The following is a 20,475-nucleotide window of genomic DNA, read 5'->3' on the forward strand; positions in this document are numbered from 1 at the left end:
TCATTTTATTTTGTAATGCAGTTCAGCATGTACTGAAATATCTATTCAGCATTCTGCATGTATGTAATTGAAGTGCTGCATCTTCTTAGTCAGTAGCTCAGATGGCCATGTTGCCAAAATTTCTCTACTGACATTCACTTTCCAGAAATGTTAACATTTTCTTTCCCATTGCTGACATTTCCCACACTCTTAGCTGTTCTTAATCTAATAATGTCTGTCTTTCTATACAAGCACACCCAGTTATACCATCTTAAATCACAAGCCCAATTTATTTTAGACAATTACCAAGTGTTTGCTAAATAACAAAAATTTACTGAAGCTTTGAAATATGGAAAGAAAAATCATCAATAAGAAAGCAAATTAATTTATGGATAAGAAGAAAGATGCACAAGTATCATAGTAACTTTCTGAAAAAAAAAAAAATTAACTCGACCTGTGATGTTGGTTAAATAATAAATTAGAAAAATTATTCTGAATCATTCTAGTTGCAAGGTTTGATGAGTGATCAAAGGAGGAGGTGACCCAGTTTGTGGTCCTTGTCTTCAGATGGGCACCATCTCCTTTCACCCTGCTGCTGAGAGCAAGTCATGACTAGTTCTCTTCACTCAATAAAGTGCAAGCATTATATGCAATACAACTAGAACATTCACTTTGCTTCTTCCACTTTATTTCCACTCATCCACCGTTTTAACTGAAATTCTTTCTTAGAAGACCCCAAAGAACAGTTCATTTGTTTCCACTTTAATTGAAAGACAAAAGGTTAAACATGGATGCTGTGCTGATAAAAATGCTTCTTGAAGCTGATAAATGGTTAAATTTCCTGTGATTTTCTGGAGAAGAGAAAAAGAACAGAAAATCAACATAGTAATCCCTGGAAGTCTTCAATCTAATCCTTACTGTGATTCTTTTTCTTATTTTCTTCCACATGCTTTTGCCATTCCCCTACCTTCTGTTGGTGACCTTTGTAGTTATTTACCAATAAGTAATCAGAGTGATCTTTGTAAAGTCTAAGTGAGATTATACCATTTTCCTGAATTTCACTCTGCCATTTCTCCCACTCACATTCTCTAGCCAGCTGTCTTTTTGCAGCATCTAAACAGCTTAAGCACGCATCTGCCTCAGGAGCTTACTTCCTGCTTCTGGTGTTGGGATGCATTTTCCACATAGAACTATGAGGTTCACCCCACTACTCTATCTGTTCTGATTTCAAATCATTTCATCATTTCAAACCAGCCTTTCCAAAGTGATCTATCTATAACAGTACAGTGTCTATCATTTTGTGTCTCTTTAGCCTTTTTTATTTATTTATTTTCCCTTAGCTCATACCACTCTCTGATATATATCTACTTGCTTGTATATTTAGATTCTGTCTCCACTCACTAGAGTATGAGCTTTTTGAGAGCAAGGATCCCATTTATCTTGTTCACTGGTATATTCTAAGCATCTATAATAGAATTTGGAACATAGTAAGTGCTTGATAAATATTAGTCAAATAAATAATTTAACCCCCAAATGTGGTTCCATAGGGCTAATTAGAAACTAAAAGTTATTCTGCTGAAGTATCCATGGGTTTATGTAACCAGAGTGTCAGAAACCAGGAGTAGAAGATGGTAGGTAAATATTTCTAGCATTGAGATGGAGTTTACAATAAAATATAATCTTTTTAAAACTTTATTTATTTATTTATTTTAATTGGAGGCTAATTATTTTACAATATTGTGGTGGCTTTTGCCATATATTGAGATGAATCAGCCATGAGTGTATAAGTGTCCCCCCATCTTGAACCACCCTCTCACTTCCCTCCCCACCCCACCCCTTTGTGTTGTCCCAGAGCACAAGCTTTGAGTGTTCTGCTTCATGTATTGAACTTACACTGGTCATCCTTTTTACCTATGGTAATGTACATGTTTCAATGCTATTCTCTCATATCATCCCACCCTTGCCTTCTCCCACAAAGACCAAATATCTGTTCTTTACAACTATATCTCTTTTGCTGTCTTGCACCTAGGTCATTGTTACCATCTTTCTAAATTCCATTTATATGCATTGATATACTGTTTTGGTGTTTCTTTGTATGACTTACTTCACTCTGTATAATAGGATCCAGCTTCATCCACCTTATTAGAACTGACTCAAATGCATTCGTTTTTTTTATCACTGAGTAATATTCCATTGTTTACATGTACCACAACTTGTTTATCTATTTTTCTGCCAAGGGACATCTAGGTTGTTTCCATGTCCCATCTATTGTAAACAGTGCTGCAATGAAAATTGGGGTACATGTCTTTTTTCAATTCTGGTTTCTTCGGTCTGTAAGCCCAGCAGTGGGATTGCTGAGTCATGTGGCAGTTCTATTCCCTGTTTTTTTTTTTCTGTTTTTGTTTGTTTGTTTGTTTGTTTGTTTGTTGTTTTTTAAGGAATTGTGACACTGTTCTCCATAGTGGCTATGCTAGTTTGCATTCCCACTAACAGTGTAAGAAGGTTCCCTTTCCTCCACACCCTCTCCAGTGTTTATTGTTTGTAGCCTTTTTATGATGGCCATTCTGACTGGTGCAAGATGATACCTCATTGTGGTTTTGATTTGCATTTCTCTGATAATGAGTGATGTTGAGTGTCTTTTCATGTGTTTGTTAGCCATCTTTAAGGCTTCTTTGTAGAAATGTCTGTTTAGTTCTTTGGCCCATTTTTTGATTGGGTTGCTTATTTTTCTGGTATTGAGTTTCACGAACTGCTTGTATATTTTGGAGGTTAACTCTTTGTCAGTTGCCTCATTTGTTATTATTTTCTCCCACTCTGATGGCTGTCTTTTCACCTTGCTTATAGCTTCCTTTATTGTGCAAAAGCTTTTAAGTTTATTTAGGTCCCATTTGTTTATTTTCATTTTTATTTCCATTACTCTGGGAGGTGAGTCATAGAGGATCTTGATGTGATTTATGTCAGAGAGTGCTCTGCCTATGTTTTCCTCTAAGAATTTTATAGTTTTTGGTCTTACATTTAGATCTTTAATCCATTTTGAGTTTATTTTTATGTATGGTGTTAGCAAGTGTCCTAGTTTCATTCTTGTACATGTGGCTTGTCAGTTTTCCCAGCACCATTTGTTAAAGAGATTTTTTCTTAATTGTATATTTTTGCCTCCTTTATCAAAGATAAGCTGTCCACAGATGGGTGGATTTATCTCTCGGATTTCTATTTTGTTCTATTGATCTATATTTGTGACTTTGTGCCAGTACCATACTGTCTCGATGCCTGTAGCTTTGTAGTATAGTATGAAGTCAGGCAGTTTGATTCCTCCAGTTACATTCTTCTTTCTCAAGATTGCTTTGGCTACTTGAGGCTTTTTGGTGTTTCCATACAAACTGTGACATTATTTGTTCTATTTCTGTGAAAAATACCATTGGTAGCTTGATAGGGATTGCATTGAATTGGTTGATTGCTTCAGGTAGTATGCTCATTTTCACTTTATTGATTCTTCCAATTCATGAACATGGTATATTTAGGTCATACCTGAATGATATAGTGGTTTCCCCTACTATCTTCAGTTTAAATCTGAATTTTGCAATAAGAAGCTCATGATCTAAGCCACAGTCAACCCCTAGTCTTGTTTTTGCTGACTGCATAGAGCTTCTCCATCTTTGACTGCAAAGAACATAATCAATCTGATTTTGGTATTGACCATCTGGTGATATCCACGTGTAGAGTTGTCTCTTGTGTTGTTGGAAGAGGATGCTTTCTATGACCAGTGTGTTCTCTTGGCAAAACTCTTAACCTTTGTCCTGCTTCGTTTTGTGCTCCGAGGTCAAACTTGCCTTTTACTCCAGGGATCTCTAGACTCCCTACTTTTGCATTCTAGTCTCCTATGATGAAAATGACATCTTGTTTTTGGTGTTAGTTCTAGAAGGCCTTGTAGGTCATCATAGAACCCTTCAACTTCAGCTTCTTTCACATTAGTGATTGGATTACTTTATAGACTTTGGCATAGACTTGGATTATTGTGATATTGAATTGTTTGCCTTGAAAGTGTACAGAGATCATTCTATTATTTTTGTGATTGCACCCAATACTGGATTTTGGACTCCTTTTGTTGTCTATGAGAGGGGGATTCAGATGCATATATATAGAGTAAACAAATAGCATATTGCAAAATTACATCAACAAGGAACACCAATTTACTAATTGACAACTAAAGCAGTGAGCTGTCATTGGTCCTCACTATTAATATCACTTTCCTATTTCTTTTGCCTGCCAACAACATCTCTTGATACTTACTATTTTCAGTTGCCAGGAAAGAGGTAGAAATACCTTGTCATAGAAAGTCGTTCAACAGTGGGCATTTGAGCTTTAACATTTGGTTTTTCAAATGATTGTTGCACCTAAAAACAAAAAGAGATTCTAGATGATACATATGTCTTATGCATCTCAGAAAATATTTTGCAAAATAAGCCAAAGTTTTTTTGTTTTTGTTTTTGTTTTTTGAATGAAGGGTGCTCCTAGGATTGATGGAACCAAACCCTTGGGTATTTTAACTCCTTGTTGCTGCTATTCTACCTCTTAGATATAACACCCAATGTCAGAATAGTCTCTTTATTTCAAAATACATACCTCAGTCTCTCAGTCATGTCCGACTCTTGGTGGCCCCACAAAATTTTTGCCCAATGTAATTTTCTAAGGGAGAATAGGGGAAGTGCTATTCCCTTCTCCAGGGGATCTTCCTGACCCAGGGATGGAACTTGGGTTTCCTGCATTTTAAGCAGATTCTTTACCCTTTGAGCCATCAAGGCTCAAGCCCTATGCCTAAACTAAGTATTTTCAAATTTCATTTTCTCTACTTTCCATTTCTGATCTATAGATCTGATGATTAATTATCCTTTGGTGTTTGTTCATGAGAACTGAACCTCAGAGATCCTCTATCTTCTACATCCAATAAGTCTAACTCTTTAATTTAATATTGTAGGGTTTTGTCCATAAGGTCTGAATGATGAGCAAGATTCACAGTTCCACCACAAGTTGATCTTTGAAGCTTTTTTTTTTTTTTTAATCCCCATAGACTGATCAGTAAAATTGTAATTACTTAGATCCACTATTTCTAATGTTTTCTGAGGAATTCCCTTGAAAATGTAATGTTTAAATCTTATTCTTTCAATAAGACTTAATTTTCTATGTTCCTATTCACTGAGACGCTGACTCACTTTATGTTACAATTTTCTTCAATTCATGAAAGATATATTCTTTTTTTCCCACAGAAGTATTATTATTCTCTATGGTTTTAGTTTAAAAACAATCACAGTTTCCCATGTTTGTAATACTAGTAACTTTCTAACTGAAAAAGGAGGGACATTTATTCACATATTCATGCATTTATTTCTTCAATGACTATTAATTCCTACTTGCTAGCATATTGAGTATTGAATAAATCCCAGGCTTCATGAGTTTGCATTAAAGTAAGTAAATGAAGATAGTAAACACACAGATATATATTATCTGGGTGGTGGTAAGAGTTATGAAAAAAAATAAATTAGGAAGGAGGGAGGAAATAGGGAATGTCCTGAGGTGGGGAATGAATATTGAGCCTTCCCTTCTTGGCCACTCTATTCAAAGAATTTTTTCACCTCTGTCTCTTTCAAGCGTCCTTGCTGTTCAGTTTCTAAGTCATTGATATTCTTTGCAAGCTGTTCACATTCCCTAGGACCTTCTCTTCATGGATCCTACCACAATCTGTATCACACAATGTGTTTGTTGGAATATTTATTCAATACCCATCTCTCTTATAAGAAAGTAAGTTCTAGGTAGCCTTATATCACCTGTGTCTCACTTACATCTGTGTCACAAAGATATAACCCATTATTAAGTAGATCACTATATATATTATATATATATATATTAATTTAACACTATATATATTAAATGAAGCAGTAAAAATTAATCCAATATGCTTTCCATTCTTTGAATTATAAGAACTTATAGCCCATATGATACATGCTCATATTTTGTTATATTTTGTTCTTCTGTGGTGCATTAATGCAGTCTTTTTGTAAATCAGATATTAAATACCTAGATTAAAGAAACCAAGTGCTGCTCTACTTTTGTGTGTCTGAAAAAATCTGTCATTGTCACTTGAAAAGCAAATAATATTTAAGTTTTCCTTAACAAATAAATGATTAGGAAAAAAAAAAAATGAGCTTACCTTCCTAAATACTTCCTCGAGATGACAGCACCAAGCATATTCTTGGAAGCATGTGATGAGTCGTGTAATGAAGAGAGAACCTTTTTTGATGTCTCTCCAGGACACATTATCTATGATGATAGGGAGTGGTAAGCCTTGGGCTGTGGTGTTAATAATTTTTTTTAACTCTTTTTTTGTCTTTTAAAACAAAAATGTATCTTGGGAATTATCTTGACATATTTAGGGGAAGAACTTACAACCTTCCATTAACTCATTTTCCAAAAGAAGTTCAACTAAAGAAGCTGATCATCACAACTGAAGTTCATTTCATGGAGATTGCATTGTCTTTTGGAGACTGACTCTCTACTATGTGACTTATGTTTATCCACTTGGCTTTGAAAAGAGACTTGAGAGATGATTGTAATTATCCTATTTTACAGAGGAAGGAGTACAGGTTCAGAAGGAAGAATTTCCCCATAATCATGCAGGTGGTTGTTTACAGATTATAAACCATGATGTCTTTCACAATATAGGGAACAAAATAAATGAATAGATCTAATGAAACTTTTGGAAGGGAGGGATATGCTTTTGGTATATCAGATAACAGATGGTGGTATAGATAGTGGTATATACTTATCTCCCTAACTCATAAAACTATATACATTAAACATGTAGAGCTTTTTGTATGTTAATTATGCCTCCATAAAGTGATGAGTTATTAAAATTTTCAAGTTAGAGATGCTCAGATATAAGGCCTCTCAAGATGATTATGTGAAGTTTAAGAAATAAGTGCTGTTCCCTTACTAATAATAAGCCCCATTTTATCATTTTCTTCTTCTTTTAAAAGGACATGCACCTACTTGCCAGTGCATGCTTATGGTGCTACTCTAAGAAGCGCAGATGAGAAATAATAGAGAACATAAGTTGGAGTTGATAATTTTCAAGAAAGGGCAGTCGGTCCTTAGATTCATAAAAACTATATTCAAAATGTTAAATGGGTTTAATAGAAAACTGAATCAATAATCTGTTTTTAACCAGTGTGATGGTAAAGGGATTATCTTTTATTATGTTGTTTTAATGGTTACTATACCTTTGGCTGTAAAGTGAAACAGATAATAAAAATCAATTTTTAAAAGTGAAGAAAAAGTAAAATATATTGACAGTATTCAAAATTTGTATCAAATCATTGCTACTCATTTTTTCTCTTTTTGAATCATTCAGAGATAGCCTTAGACCCACAAACCCCTGTCTGCAACTGAGAGACACATACGTGGTGTTGAGGAACAGAAGGCAATGAAGTCCTTCTCCACGTGGGTCTTGTAAACAGCGTCTTCTTCCAGGTTCTCGGATGACTGGGAACAGCCGTCCACCAGGGCTGCTGGGGAGTCACTGACCCACAGTTCCCCACGGTTTGCTGCAGAGAAATCAGCTTTCTTCACACTGTGTGTCTCCCTCAGTGTGACTACTGCAATTACTTCATTATTTTACAATGTTTACTCTAACTAGTTTTATACACCGAAGTACACACACAAATACACAAATGTGAGTGCATCTCCACCCAGCATTGCTTCTTCCTTATGTCATTGAGCAATATGCCAATTACGAGCAAAAACATGGTAAAACTGGAGGAATACCTTTGCTGAGAATAATAAATAATAATCTCAGAGCATATTTATAATTTTATAGCTAAATTATTTCTATATTTCATCTTTAGAAACTGCTCTAAAAGTTAAAATGGTGATTGGGAGTCAGAAAAAAAAAAAAAGAAGAAGAAAACAAAAAGTTTCCCTTAAATCCCAAGTTTTCTCATCTCCCAAGTTATTTTCATTTCAATAATCTAAGAGGAAAAAAAGTAAAATATATTGCTATTATATAATATCCCAACTTTCAAATGAAGTTCCTCTCAAGCCAGAGAACATCAAAATGTCTGTAAAACATTTACAAGCAAAGCAATCATTTAAATTATTTTATTCCAAAGTTAGAATATTTGTGTCTAATTTTTTTGAGGATTCTAGTGATCTCCTTCATCACTTAGTTTGGATTAAATTTATCAGCTAATTTATCAGAAATTTATCAGCTAACAAGTCTCATGAGACCAGCCGCCTAAATGGAATTTCCTAATAATTCAATTTAGTTTAAGATTGTTTCACCTAGAAATAAAACAGCATTACAAACACCTTTATGATCTTTATGAACTTTGGATTCTTCCTCTCACAACTCACCACCTCTGCAGGCCTGGACAATGATGACTTTAGGTTTGTCCTTTAGACTAAGGCAATTACGGTTGTTGAATGTCTGGAAGATGGTGTCATAAGGTAGCACATCTGGATTTTCATCACTGTGCATAGTTCCGCAGATCCCATCCAGGATGCCATGAGACATGAACACCAAGAATGTACTGTCTGAGGATTTGTGCTCTTCGCGTGCAGCAAATTTCCACAGCACTGATTCCATGTCCTGAAAAGACCACAAAGTCTTACTTCAATAAGACAAACATTAAAATTAAACTGACCTCCTATTTATTATCAGTATAAGAAATGTCTGTAACATTTCAGTCACAGTGTCTTTACAGAGTGGATGTTCAATGATAATTTTATTTTCATTTCTATAAAGGATCAGTAGACTCAAATTTTGCTCCTGATATAACCTGTTCTGTAATACATTTTACATTTGTTTATTGTCACCATATACTTTCCCTTTCAACTGTTTCCTTTCCCTCATTACTTAATAAGAAACTTGAATAATAAACATATCATACCATTTTCCTTCTAAAACACTCCCCATCATACTTAGAATAAAATAAAACTTCTGACATGAGCGAACTTCTCCTGACATTCTTCCTCCTCTTCTGGTTATACAGATCTCTTCCTACTATTCATGTAATAGTTTCATATTCAGTTCAGACTTTTCACCTGTAGTCATGCCTTCTTGGAATATATTTCATTCACATCTTTCTAGAGCTATCTTGTCTCTGACAGTCATGTGTCAGAGCCCATATTATCTCCTCAGATGTTTTTCTTGGTCATGATTGTCAAACATTATTACTTATTATTATGTTATCAGTAAAATAATCAAACATTATTACTCTTCATTCACCAATGTGTTCTTTTGTTTCCTTTTTCCTTTTCACTTTCTTTTCAATCTTAAAGACATACAGATATATCAAACCTCTGAAATGTTCTGTTTTGCTTATGGCTTGATCATTCCCTGCCACCCAGCAAGTTAACCTACATCAGTGTGAGCTGGGAACTTTCTGTCTCATTTACTGACCCATCCCCATGCCAGCATAGCCCCTGGCAGAGTCAGGATTCAGCATTTCTGTGAATGCTGTGAATAGCAGTTCACTCTTGCTAGCATTCTTTACTCCAGAATTTTCTGGGAAATACTAGGGCTGAATCTCGATCTTCGCACTTCAGAATTGTGTGAGTATACATGCCCATCAGGTGTTTTTTTTTTTTTTTTTTTTGTCAGGTTTTATGGAATTAAGGATGATTGAAACTTTAAAGCGACACAGATTTCACCTATCTTAATATTTACTTTACAACACACATTCACACACTTAGACATACACATGCACATAAATGAGACCTATGGTTTTAAAGCATTTGCTTAGTATTATAAAGTTCCCTAGTTAGTAGGAGGATATGTGTTGAGTATGTGTCAGGGTGCGTGAGGGACCCTTACGCTGGCTGTGAGTTTCTCTTCCACTTCCACAGTGTAGCCAAGACCCTCAAGCAGCTGCTTCATTCCGAGGATGTCAAGGGCAGCACCATCCCTGGGAGGCAGATGATCAAAGTCTGTATTGCATATGATGAGAGCCAGACGAGTGCGGTCCTTTCTCTGCTTTATTGGATAGATCTACAGGAAATTGATATGCAGCAAGTTTTATTTACCAGAATCTCTCTTAAACTTTCATATACCAATCATTGTTGCTTTTAAGGGCTTGCATAATTGTCCCCTCTCCTATCCCATACCAGAAGACACTGCCCTTCCTCTCTCTTACTAATGGATTAAATTGACAATAGAAAAAAGTACAAATTGAAAGTGAATTATCTTTGAAAAGCCCAGAACAGGATCCAAAACATATTCGTGATGGTTACTTAAGAATTGAGGTGACTAGAACAACTCCTACCCTCTTCTTCTTGCCTTTCTTCTACACCTAGTCAAATCTTTCTTAACATTCAAGATTCAGGTCAAATTGTATAAAAACTAGGAGATATTTGCCATTGGCTCCAGCTGAAAATAAATACACCAAGGATCATTTGCCTTAGGTAACATTATTTTGATACTATTTTTAACACTAACATTATGTTTTGCACATGTTAACATTTTTTAACTAGATTGCAACTGATTATTACTCAGGCATGTTATTTCATAAATATTTTGATTCTATGACTACAGCTAAAATTCTAATAAATCCCAAATATATTTGACAACAAATAAATGAAAAAATGAGAGACATATTTTATCATAGGGGAAGAGAATTGGAATTTGTGTGAGGCCATGTAATTTCTTCGTACTCAAAGTATTTATAAACAAAATTACCACTGTCCCCACCCTGCTGTTCGGTAATGACTGCTTTAAGAAATTGTGTAATTAGTGAAAGCAGTTGTTTCTCTTCCTCCCTTTCATGTACAGAACACAGCACCTCTCCAGCCCTTTCTTTACACAGTTTCAGGAATTCTTCATGAGGGCAAAGCTTGAGGGTAGCTGCAGATCCTTCTGACTTGTCTGGTCCAGCCACAGTTTCCTCAGGAGCTGCAGGATACATCACATGATATAATTGGTGATATCTGTCCCCGTGACCCAGTTATCACCCAAGAAAACTGACAGTGGACAGTCTGGGGAAAATATTTTAACACATTGGGTCATAGAAGATAGATGCATTATCACTGGGAAAGAAGGGAGAAATACTTGGTAGTAAAAGCAGAGCTACTAACAAATGCAATAACAGATTATAATATTGTGAAAAAAATAACCTTGATGATTTGGGGTCAAATAACTTTGTTCCTTACTGAACAAAACAATTTTATTTTTCAAATAGTTTTATTCTAAGGTATTACTTATCTATGTGAACTTTCTCTTGTCTCTGAGCAAGAGCACATTGAGTAAATATTCATCAGTGTTATCTATTATAAATATAATTGAATCACATTTGCAATTTTAAATTTTCTAATGCCCACATTAAATAAGAATAGTATCAATTAATTAAAAAAATTAACATCAAAAATATCATCATTTTAATGTGTTACTAGACACAATTTATGCACATAAAAACTAAGTCCAACATCTCAAGCTCATTCCTAATTCACACAACAAATACAGATACATACACCCCCAAATACTTAAAGGAATATTGAATCTTGTATCACCATGGTATTATTTTTTATTTTCAATCTCTCATGAATTCTTAACCTTTCCAGAGAAAATGAACTTCAAGGATTCCTCATCAAGCTGTGAATTCAACTATTTAAAAGAGAAATGCTGTCTATTAACCATAGTACTGTACCCAGTGTCAAAAGGACAAATTTGTCAGAGATTCTACATTCTACATACTCTGAATGTCTTTGCCTCCAAATGCTGAATAACCAGCACTAGGTTTTCAACCCATATGAGGAAATAACTTCTTCTTGGAAATGTTTGTTTCTGACTCATTCTGCCTTAATCACTTGAGAAATGTAATATTTTCTGAAACTGGTTGGCCTCATTTAACTAAGATTGTGCAAGAGACTGGGAAAGTCCAAAGCCCTTCCTTTGAGAGGGGAGGAAAAGTCCTCATTAGCAAAAACCTGAAGAGAAGTTTATCAAGAACTAATATAACAGGGTTTTTGTCTATGAAAGGAATAAACCTCTATGTTCATTTACATGAACTAATAAAATTTTTCTTATTAATTTAATTTACATTAGAAAAGCAATATCATCTTCTATAATTTTTTTCATTTATTTTTTCCATTACTTTTTCAATAATATTTTTATAAATGTCTTTCTAAAATAGTATGTGAAAAATATAAGCTCTGGAGATGCAGCAAATAGTAAGTCTTTAAGGATACCAAAGTCTCTGAACATTTATTTTTGTAGATTATATGACACATAATCTACCTATTTCAGAAGATTCTACCAATGTGAAGATGTTTGGAGTCCTGGGATAGTCTCTGGTCAGAAGATGTTTTGTCATTGGAAGTCTACTGTTTTCAGGTAATTTACAGGTTTGATGTACTCTCAAATTTAACAAATGTCATCTCCTAATGGCCATTATGTGTCTATGTATAGGTGCAGCATTTACAAACAAAACTGAAAATTAGACTTTTTTATATCTAATAGTAAAATTAGCATGAATCATTTCAATACAGCATAATAAATATAGTGTAGCCTGCGGTCCAAAGGGAATGCCCATGGGCCTGACAGAACAGCAAAAAAAAGAAAAAGAAAATTAGCAGTTTAGATAAAAAATTTTAATATCTCAGTTTTATCTGTTATCTAATGGTGTGCTCAGGAAATCTCTTAAACTGAAACAAAAATAAAGATACTGATACTAGATAAGACAAGGCCATCTCCCTTGGCAAGTTAGGAATTTGAATAATTATCTTCCTGACTAAATAGCAGTTCTGGCACATAGTCTATGTGAAAGTGAAAGTGTTAGTCACTCAGTTGTGTCGACTCTTTACTACCCCGTGGACTGTAGCCCACAAGGCTCCTCTGTCCGTGGAATTCTCCAGGAAACAAATTTGGAGTGGGTAGCCATTCTCTTCTCCAGGGGATCTTCCTGATCCAGGGATCAAACTCAGGTCTCCCACATTACAGACAGATTAAGATAAGATAAAATAAAACAAAATAGGAGACAATTCAACAAATGGAAATCAGAATTGAAGTAATGGGAACTTCAAGATGAATTTAGCAGTTGCAGGATCCAGAACAAATCTTCAACTGAAATAGCATATCCTATCAGAAGAGTCCGTGGCAGGCAGGAGGCAAGTATAGACCTATTTGTTAAAGCAAATAGTTTGGATTCTTCCTATCTCCCACCCCGTTTCCTCAGTACTATGCTAAGAACCCTCCAGGCCCCAAAGGCCTAATATTCTAATATTGCACATTCTAACTGCCCAACTTACCCAACTTCCTGACCTCCTAGACCAGGGTACTCTAGGTGTCCTAGGACTCTTCTGGAAGTTCCATGTACAGATAGAACTCAGGGGACTGCTGGATACTTCATGAAAGGGTCTGCACCTGCCTCCTGCCTGCCATGGATTCTGTTGACAGGTTATTTCAATTTAAGATTCATTCTTGTCTCTGGGATTGCTAAAATCATTTTGGAGCTCCCATTACTTCAATTCTGATTCCTATTTGTTGAATTATCTCTGACTGTGTGTTGTCATATTTTATCTTATATTTTCTTTTCTTTTCCATCCTGGCTTAGTACAGGATATTGAGTATAGTTCCCTGTGCTGTACAGTAGGTCCTTGTTTATCCATTCCATATGTAATGGTTTGCATCTACTAACCCCAAAATCCCCATTAATGCTTCTCCCACACCTCTCTCCCTTGGAAACTACAAGTCTTCTCTCTGATTTTGTTTCTAAACCCAAATTATTTTTATCCCATCCCAGTTTAAGAGAAAATAGTAAACTTGCACAAGGACCAACTTAAATATTAATAACATCTTGGATATCTATTAGACCAGCATGTACTTCCTGATGGTGGTAGTGTCCCTTCTACATAGAGAAAGGCTTATTAAAAATGCTTAATTGCTGTAGTGAGGTCTCTACAATTGTGTGGCATTTCGTTTACTACAGCTTATTATTATTGATAAACTCCAGTATTCTGGGCTGGAGTTTCAGGTTAAATTATAACAAATTGAGGCCATCACTGGTGAGCTTGGACCTGAGGATATTTAGACTCTAGTGATATTTAGAATTCAATTAAAGTGAAGTTTTGAAAGAGGTTAAGATATTGGACACTTTATAGACATTCTCCTAATCATATTTTGTAAACTCACAGGAATACATAAGCCTTGTAAAGGTATAAATATTATAAGCTAGAGAATAATTATGATAACTACTATTTATTGCATGCATGCATCCAACTTTTATTATATGCCTTATAATATACTTTATATATATGCTATATCCTTGGTACTCTGCTAGGAGATATTATTCATTGGTGAAAAAAAAAAGTTGTGAACTGGATTAAGAAACTCAGAGGATTGTAGTCTTATTTAATGAGATAGGGGATAGAAGTGGAACAGATTTGATGGGGAGAATTAAGTATTTCATTTTTTATATCTTAGCTTTGTGAAGTTAATAGAGCAGTAAAGTGGAAATGTTGAATATGAAGCTAGAGCTAGGCATACCTGGAGCTCAGAGGAGAATTCCAGATGGGAGCTAGAATATTATGAATTGTCATCCCATACCTGCCATTATGCTCCTGGCCTTACAAAATCTGTGACAAAGTTAGTGAAATTGTTCCCATTTCACAGATGCTCATATTGATGCTTATGGTGGATAAGAAACTTTAATGAAGATACAGAGTGTCCAAAGTGACAGAAACCTAAATTCAGGTTCAGATATTCCTTATTATAAAGTCTCTGTAGCTATCTCAATGAACAACCTAAACAGAAGACTCAGTTTCTCAGCTAATTGGAAATTGGATGCCCTCCCCAAAGTGATAAAGTGGCCTCTAAAAGGGCAATGATAGATTTAATTAAAATTATACATTAGTAATAGGAGGATGAGGAACTATAGACGACAGTGGAACAGTCTTAGAGTCAAGTAGATTCTGAAAAAATTAAGATCTCCCTTGTAAAGAATTTCAGTCTTACCTTTTATACTGGTGGAATTTTTGTCTATGTTTAGGAAAGTTTGAACAAAGACTTGACCTGCCTCTTGGTTTTTCTGTCGTATAGAATCAATCAAGACTCGGGCTTTGTCTTGAAGTTTGGCATCATAAATTTTTTTCTTCTCCTCTTCCTCCAACTTCAGGACATTTTTTTCCACGAAGTCATCCAAAAGGCCAGAAATGAGTTCTTTGCCCAAAGATTCCAACATCTTAAGTGGGTTTTTGTTGTGTTTGTCTTCTGTTAGAAATACAAAGCTTCAACTTGATCTCTTCTCAAAAAATCCAGAATTGAAAACAATCTGGTGGTTGATCTTTCAATATTATAGATCAGCCTGACACCAGGTTAGTTTATTACTGTCTGGGATAATTTGAATTTTTGTGGGGAAATAAATAAATCAAATTATTAAATATTTTGCTGTAACACCATAGATATTATTTGATCATGTAGTGTATGGGAAGACAGGATATCTCACCAATCCTTAATTAAACCTACAAGAGAGTTATACAGTCCATCTAGAAATAAAGATAGCCTTGACACAAAATGAGATAGTATAAAAAAATTCACCAAGACATTGAACAAGAACTTTGGCCCAGAACCATCAGCCTCATTGTCTATCTTCAAGTATTCTTTCAATAAATGTTTACTGGACAACTTTTATGAGAAAGAAACATGGAAATAAACAAAATATGAATAAAATTTTTTTATCTGTTCATTTTTTTAATAACTAACATCTCTTAAAAGATAAGTATAAAGCAATATAAAATATTATTTACAAGTATACTAAGTAATTTATAAGTATTAATATGATAGACACTCACAATCATCCAGAGAGATGGTTAATACTTTCCCTATTTTACAGATCATTTAAATAAAATGCTGGATCACATTTCTGTTCTTATGCCATATTCTATAAATTTAGCCATAGCACAGCTTCAGTAAGTACAATTGATATTCATTAAGTCCTACTGGTCTCAAGTGCTTCATATGACTCTTCTCAATGTTAATAAAAAGTTCATGTAATAGATATATTAAAATTTATATTATATGGTAAAAGAAAGAAGCACAGAGCAGTTACTTAAATATTTGACCAAAATTGTGTGAAGAGTATGCCATGTTTAGTAAGAGGGCAGGGAGGGATTCAAACTCAGAGGTTCAGAATCCAGAATTACCACTCTTAAGTCATCAAACTACTTTACATGATACTTGGTAAAGTGAAAGTGAAAGTCACTCAGTCCTGTCCGGTGTCCAACTATTGGCAACCCCATGGACTATACAGTCCATGGAATTCTCCAGGCCAGAATATTGGAATGGGCAGCCTTTCCCTTCTCCAGGGGATCTCCCCAACCCAGGATCAAACTTGGTAAAGAGGTATTTAAGAGAATAGAAAGTCATTCATGGACTCAGAAAAGACTGGACACATTTCTTGAGGTGAGGGCACAAAAGGCTGCTCCTCAGAAAAAGTCACAGAAACATTGATCTTAAAGTACAGCAGACATATCACAACAGAGAATTTGAAGAATTACAAACAACATACAATTAATGTATGAGATGTTTACTCTGATGGGGTTCTATTTCATTTATTTCTGCCCTCCACAAGGTTGAATGTTGACTGAATGATTGGTACTAGGAGAAATATGGCAAATGATTAAAGTTTTGTATAATTTTGGCATTACATCCTCTTATTATCTACATGTACTCATGGCTTCAGTTATTAGTTTTAAATAATAAATTAATTATTTAAATAAATAATTTCTGAATTTACAGATCAGTCCAAAGATGGATCTCAATATTAAGGCTCATATAGTCATTTTTTCTCTTCATACCACAAACTCATAAACTCAACTTTTAAAAGCTGAACTGCTCATTTTTTCTCACCTGCTTCATTCCCTATCAGTCAGTCAGACAGTTCAGTTGCTCAGTCATGTCCGATTCTCTGTGACCCCATGAATCGCAGCACACCAGGCCTCCCTGTACATCACCAACACCCGGAGTTTACTCAAACTCATGTCCATCGAGTCAGTGATGCCATCCAGCCATCTTATGCTCTGTCATCCCCTTCTGCTCCTGCCCCCAATCCCTCCCAGCATCAGGGTCTTTTCCAATGAGTCAACTCTTCACCACTTTGAGGTGGCCAAAGTATTGGAGTTTCAGCTTCAACATCAGTCCTTCCAATGAACACCCAGGACTGAAATCCTTTAGGATGGACTGGTTGGATCTCCTTGCAGTCCAAGGGACTCTCAAGAGTCTTGTCCAACACCACAGTTCAAAAGCATGAATTTTTTGGTGCTCAGCTTTCTTCACAGTCCAACTCTCACATCCGTACATGACCACTGGAAAAACTATAGCCTTGACTAGACGGACCTTTGTTGGCAAAGTAATGTCTCTGCTTTTTAATATGCTACCTAGGTTGGTCATAACTTTCCTTCCAAGGAGTAAGCGTCTTTTAATTTCATGGCTGCAATCACCATCTGCAGTGATCTTGGAGCCCAGAAAAACAAAGTCTGACAGTGCTTCCAATGTTACCCCATCTATTTGCCATGAAGTGATGTGACCAGATGCCATGATCTTAGTTTTCTGAATGTTGAGCTTTAAGTCAACTTTTACACTCTCCTCTTTCACTTTCATCAAGAGACTTTTTAGTTCCTCTTCACTTTCTGCCATAAGGGTGGTGGTGTCTGCATATATGAGGTTATTGATACTTCTCCCAGCAATATTTACTAGTAAATTATATCTTACAGTCAATTACTCCAAGTCAGTAAAAACATCAGATTAGTCTACTCTTGTACCTTTCTAATCAGTTCTTCACAATGATGCAGAGTCAGTGTTCTAAAATCTTTTGAATATACTTCACTGTGAAATGTCTCAGCTTAATGTAATCTAGGGCTTTCCTGGCGGCTCAGAGGTTAAAGCGTCTGCCTGCAATGTGGGAGACCTGGGTTCGATCCCTGGGTCGGGAAGATCCCCTGCAGAAGGAAATGGCAACCCTCTCCAGCATTCTGGCCTGGAGAATCCCATGGACGGAGGAGCCTGATGGGCTACTTTCGTCCATGCGGTCGCAGAGAGTCGGACAGACTGAGCGCCTTCCCTCACTGTGATCTAGGTCTTCTCGCTCAGCCTCGTCCTCGGCTACCTACACCCGCCTTGCTCGTTAGACTTTGAACACTTTGCTCTTCATTCAGGTTCTAGAAAGCGATGTACAGTTTCTCACACTCGACATTCCTTATTCTTTTCTTTTTATCTTCAAGTCTCAAATGACATGCCATTTCCTCTTAGAAATGCTCCCTAATGCTAAAGACTAGACCGAGCGTCAGAGCTATATGCTCCCAGAGAGACTTGTTTCAACATAAGGTAGCATTTTTTCCCCTTATAGTTAACTAGTTAACAATGGCAACCAAACTCTTTAGTGTATTGTATCACTCTACTAGTTTTTATCTACTTCTTTTCAGTTTCTCATGTCTGTTTTCTAATGATGTCCTGATTCCAATTCAGTAACCAGTGAAGTCAACCTGCCTAGCTAAAGATGCAACCATGAGCGTGAATTTAAAATACTACTCCCCAGCCCAATGCTGTATTACTGTCCTGAAGAAAACACTAAGAAGATACTAGAAAACAGTCAATTCTCACATTTTAGGAACTTAAATTAAACGTGTGAAGAAATAATTAAACTACAGGGAAAATGAAAGAAATAAAGAAACGCAGTAGCAAGAAAGTATGAGTGGGGTGAATGCAATAAACATTTTTTAAGGAAACTGAAATTTTGCTTTAGAGAGATTAATGAAAGGATGAATACATATTAATATATTCTGAAAAGTAGGAAAACCTGCCCGACAAGTTCAGACATTTTTGTTTGTTTGTTTTAATGGTAGTAAGGATCATTGCAATTTCCTGAGTGAGAAAATCTCACTAAGTTTAGATATCTAGAGCATAAGAAAGATAATGATCTATTCTTTCCTAACAATGCTAATTTGCAGACAAGCCTGATGCAGATACATAAGAATCATTTGTAGATCTTAAAAATATTACAAATCACAGCCTATTCATGATTGAGTAATTTAAGGTTAGGGAGGGGGAAATAATCTAAATTTGTTAATGTCTACAGATTATTTAGATTATTGTAAAGTTTAGAAATCATTGATTTAATTGAACCTCTTCCTTTTCAAATGAAGAAAATGAAGCAAAGAAATCATTTAAAATACTTGAATATTAGCTGCATAAATAGCATAAATAATAGCTGTATAAATAGACTCCATTTCTTATGCCCTCCAGCTCCTGTGTGTAAGATATGTGACCTGAAAGCAGTATGCGAGATGGATTGGAAGATTAAATTCTGGAGAGACGGAGACCAGTTAAAAACTGTGATAACAGTCCAAGAAATAGTATGCTAGAGTAACTAGCCCCAGAGCTAGAAAGGAGGAAAAAATGGAGTCATTTAATAAAGACCAAGAGCATAATTCAATACAGGAGATGGTAAGGGAGAGTGGGAATTCAAAGACTCACTTATCTGATCATGGAGAGAGTTTTATGAAATCAAGAGGAAGCCTAGAAGATATCATAATGCATTTAAGAATTTTCAGAGTTTTCTCACATATAAAAATGTACTGTATTTTTCTTTACCCACCCTTCATTTTGATTATCAGAAGCTGTAAAAAAAGAGTTAACTGCTTCCTGGCTCTGAGCTATGTGTCGATCATACTCTGCTTCAGTTTCTGAGGCAGAGTTCCCCAACTTAAGTTATACAGAACTAACAGGAAGAATTTAACTTTCACAGAATCGACTCACTTCCCTTTTGTATATTTCTGTCACAGATCAATTAATAAAGTGTTTTCTAAGACTCAAGTGTCTGACCCTTAACTAGGAAAAAGACCCCTACTCACCAGCCATAGATAATAGGCTTAGTATCTTCCTACTGCCTTGAAGGAGCACAATCTTGAAAATGAAAGTTACTGGGCATTTCCTTAGTACAGGAGGCTGGGACTTCTAACCAAAGACTGGGAAATTCCTGTTCAGAACTTCCGGGTTCACTGTCGGGAAATCCCCTGTAGTCAGCAAATGAATTTCCAAATCCTTTGGGAAGAAATGTTTATTCATTTTGGAAGAAAAAAATTGAAATGACAAGACATTTTCTGACCTATGTTGGCACCTCTGTTTTTTATTTTTTTCCCTTTCCTCACTCTCCTACACCTTGTTTTCTTTGTTCTCTCTCAGATATCTCAGTGTTTAAAGGACTAAAACTAACAAGTCTTATTTTCTTTCAGGATAAGGGTTATCTGAATAACTTTTGCTTCTTTTTTAACTGTGCTAATAAGGGCAATATCATCTCCTCTCTGTCTCCCTGTCATTTTAAACATTTATTGGAAATAAGTTCTGAATACTTGTCTTCATTTAATGCTTTTCTTTTACTGCCTAAGCTTCCTTAACATTTAAATTTTAATGAAAGTGACAGTTCCTCTTTTTGTTATATTCTGAACAAAGACTGACCATAG

The 20,475-nt window shown here is 35.5% G+C and overlaps 1 protein-coding gene across 2 annotated transcripts; it reads right to left on the reverse strand.

Moving 5' to 3' along the window:
• Positions 1 to 240: 240 nt before the first annotated feature.
• Positions 241 to 19,988, reverse strand: LOC110141491 (caspase-13). 2 transcript variants are annotated; one of them, XM_020900386.2, is made up of 9 exons: positions 19,867 to 19,988; positions 14,975 to 15,229; positions 10,809 to 10,918; positions 9,845 to 10,018; positions 8,383 to 8,617; positions 7,431 to 7,574; positions 6,182 to 6,291; positions 4,267 to 4,370; positions 241 to 830 (listed from the first exon to the last, which is right to left on the reverse strand). In XM_020900386.2, exons 1-8 carry the CDS (start codon positions 19,871 to 19,873, stop codon positions 4,272 to 4,274), a joined length of 1,134 nt encoding a protein of 377 aa, XP_020756045.2. In that variant the 5' UTR covers positions 19,874 to 19,988; the 3' UTR covers positions 241 to 830; positions 4,267 to 4,271. The 2 variants fall into 2 exon arrangements, with proteins under 2 accessions (XP_020756045.2, XP_020756047.2); XM_020900388.2 differs by lacking the exon at positions 14,975 to 15,229.
• Between the last annotated feature and the right edge of the window lie 487 nt (positions 19,989 to 20,475).

This window comes from Odocoileus virginianus, chromosome 10 (genome assembly GCF_023699985.2).
Source record: "Odocoileus virginianus isolate 20LAN1187 ecotype Illinois chromosome 10, Ovbor_1.2, whole genome shotgun sequence".
NCBI classification, from domain to species: domain Eukaryota; kingdom Metazoa; phylum Chordata; class Mammalia; order Artiodactyla; family Cervidae; genus Odocoileus; species Odocoileus virginianus.

Bases quoted from the DNA above. Each gene is read 5' to 3' on its own strand.
- LOC110141491 (XM_020900386.2), bottom strand. The intron at 10,019-10,808 runs GTGCTGTGTTCT...AATTTCCTGTAG, and splicing joins GTAAAGAAAGGGCTGGAGAG to ATCTATCCAATAAAGCAGAG. The intron at 7,575-8,382 runs GTGAGTTGTGAG...ATTTCTCTGCAG, and splicing joins TGTCCAGGCCTGCAGAGGTG to CAAACCGTGGGGAACTGTGG.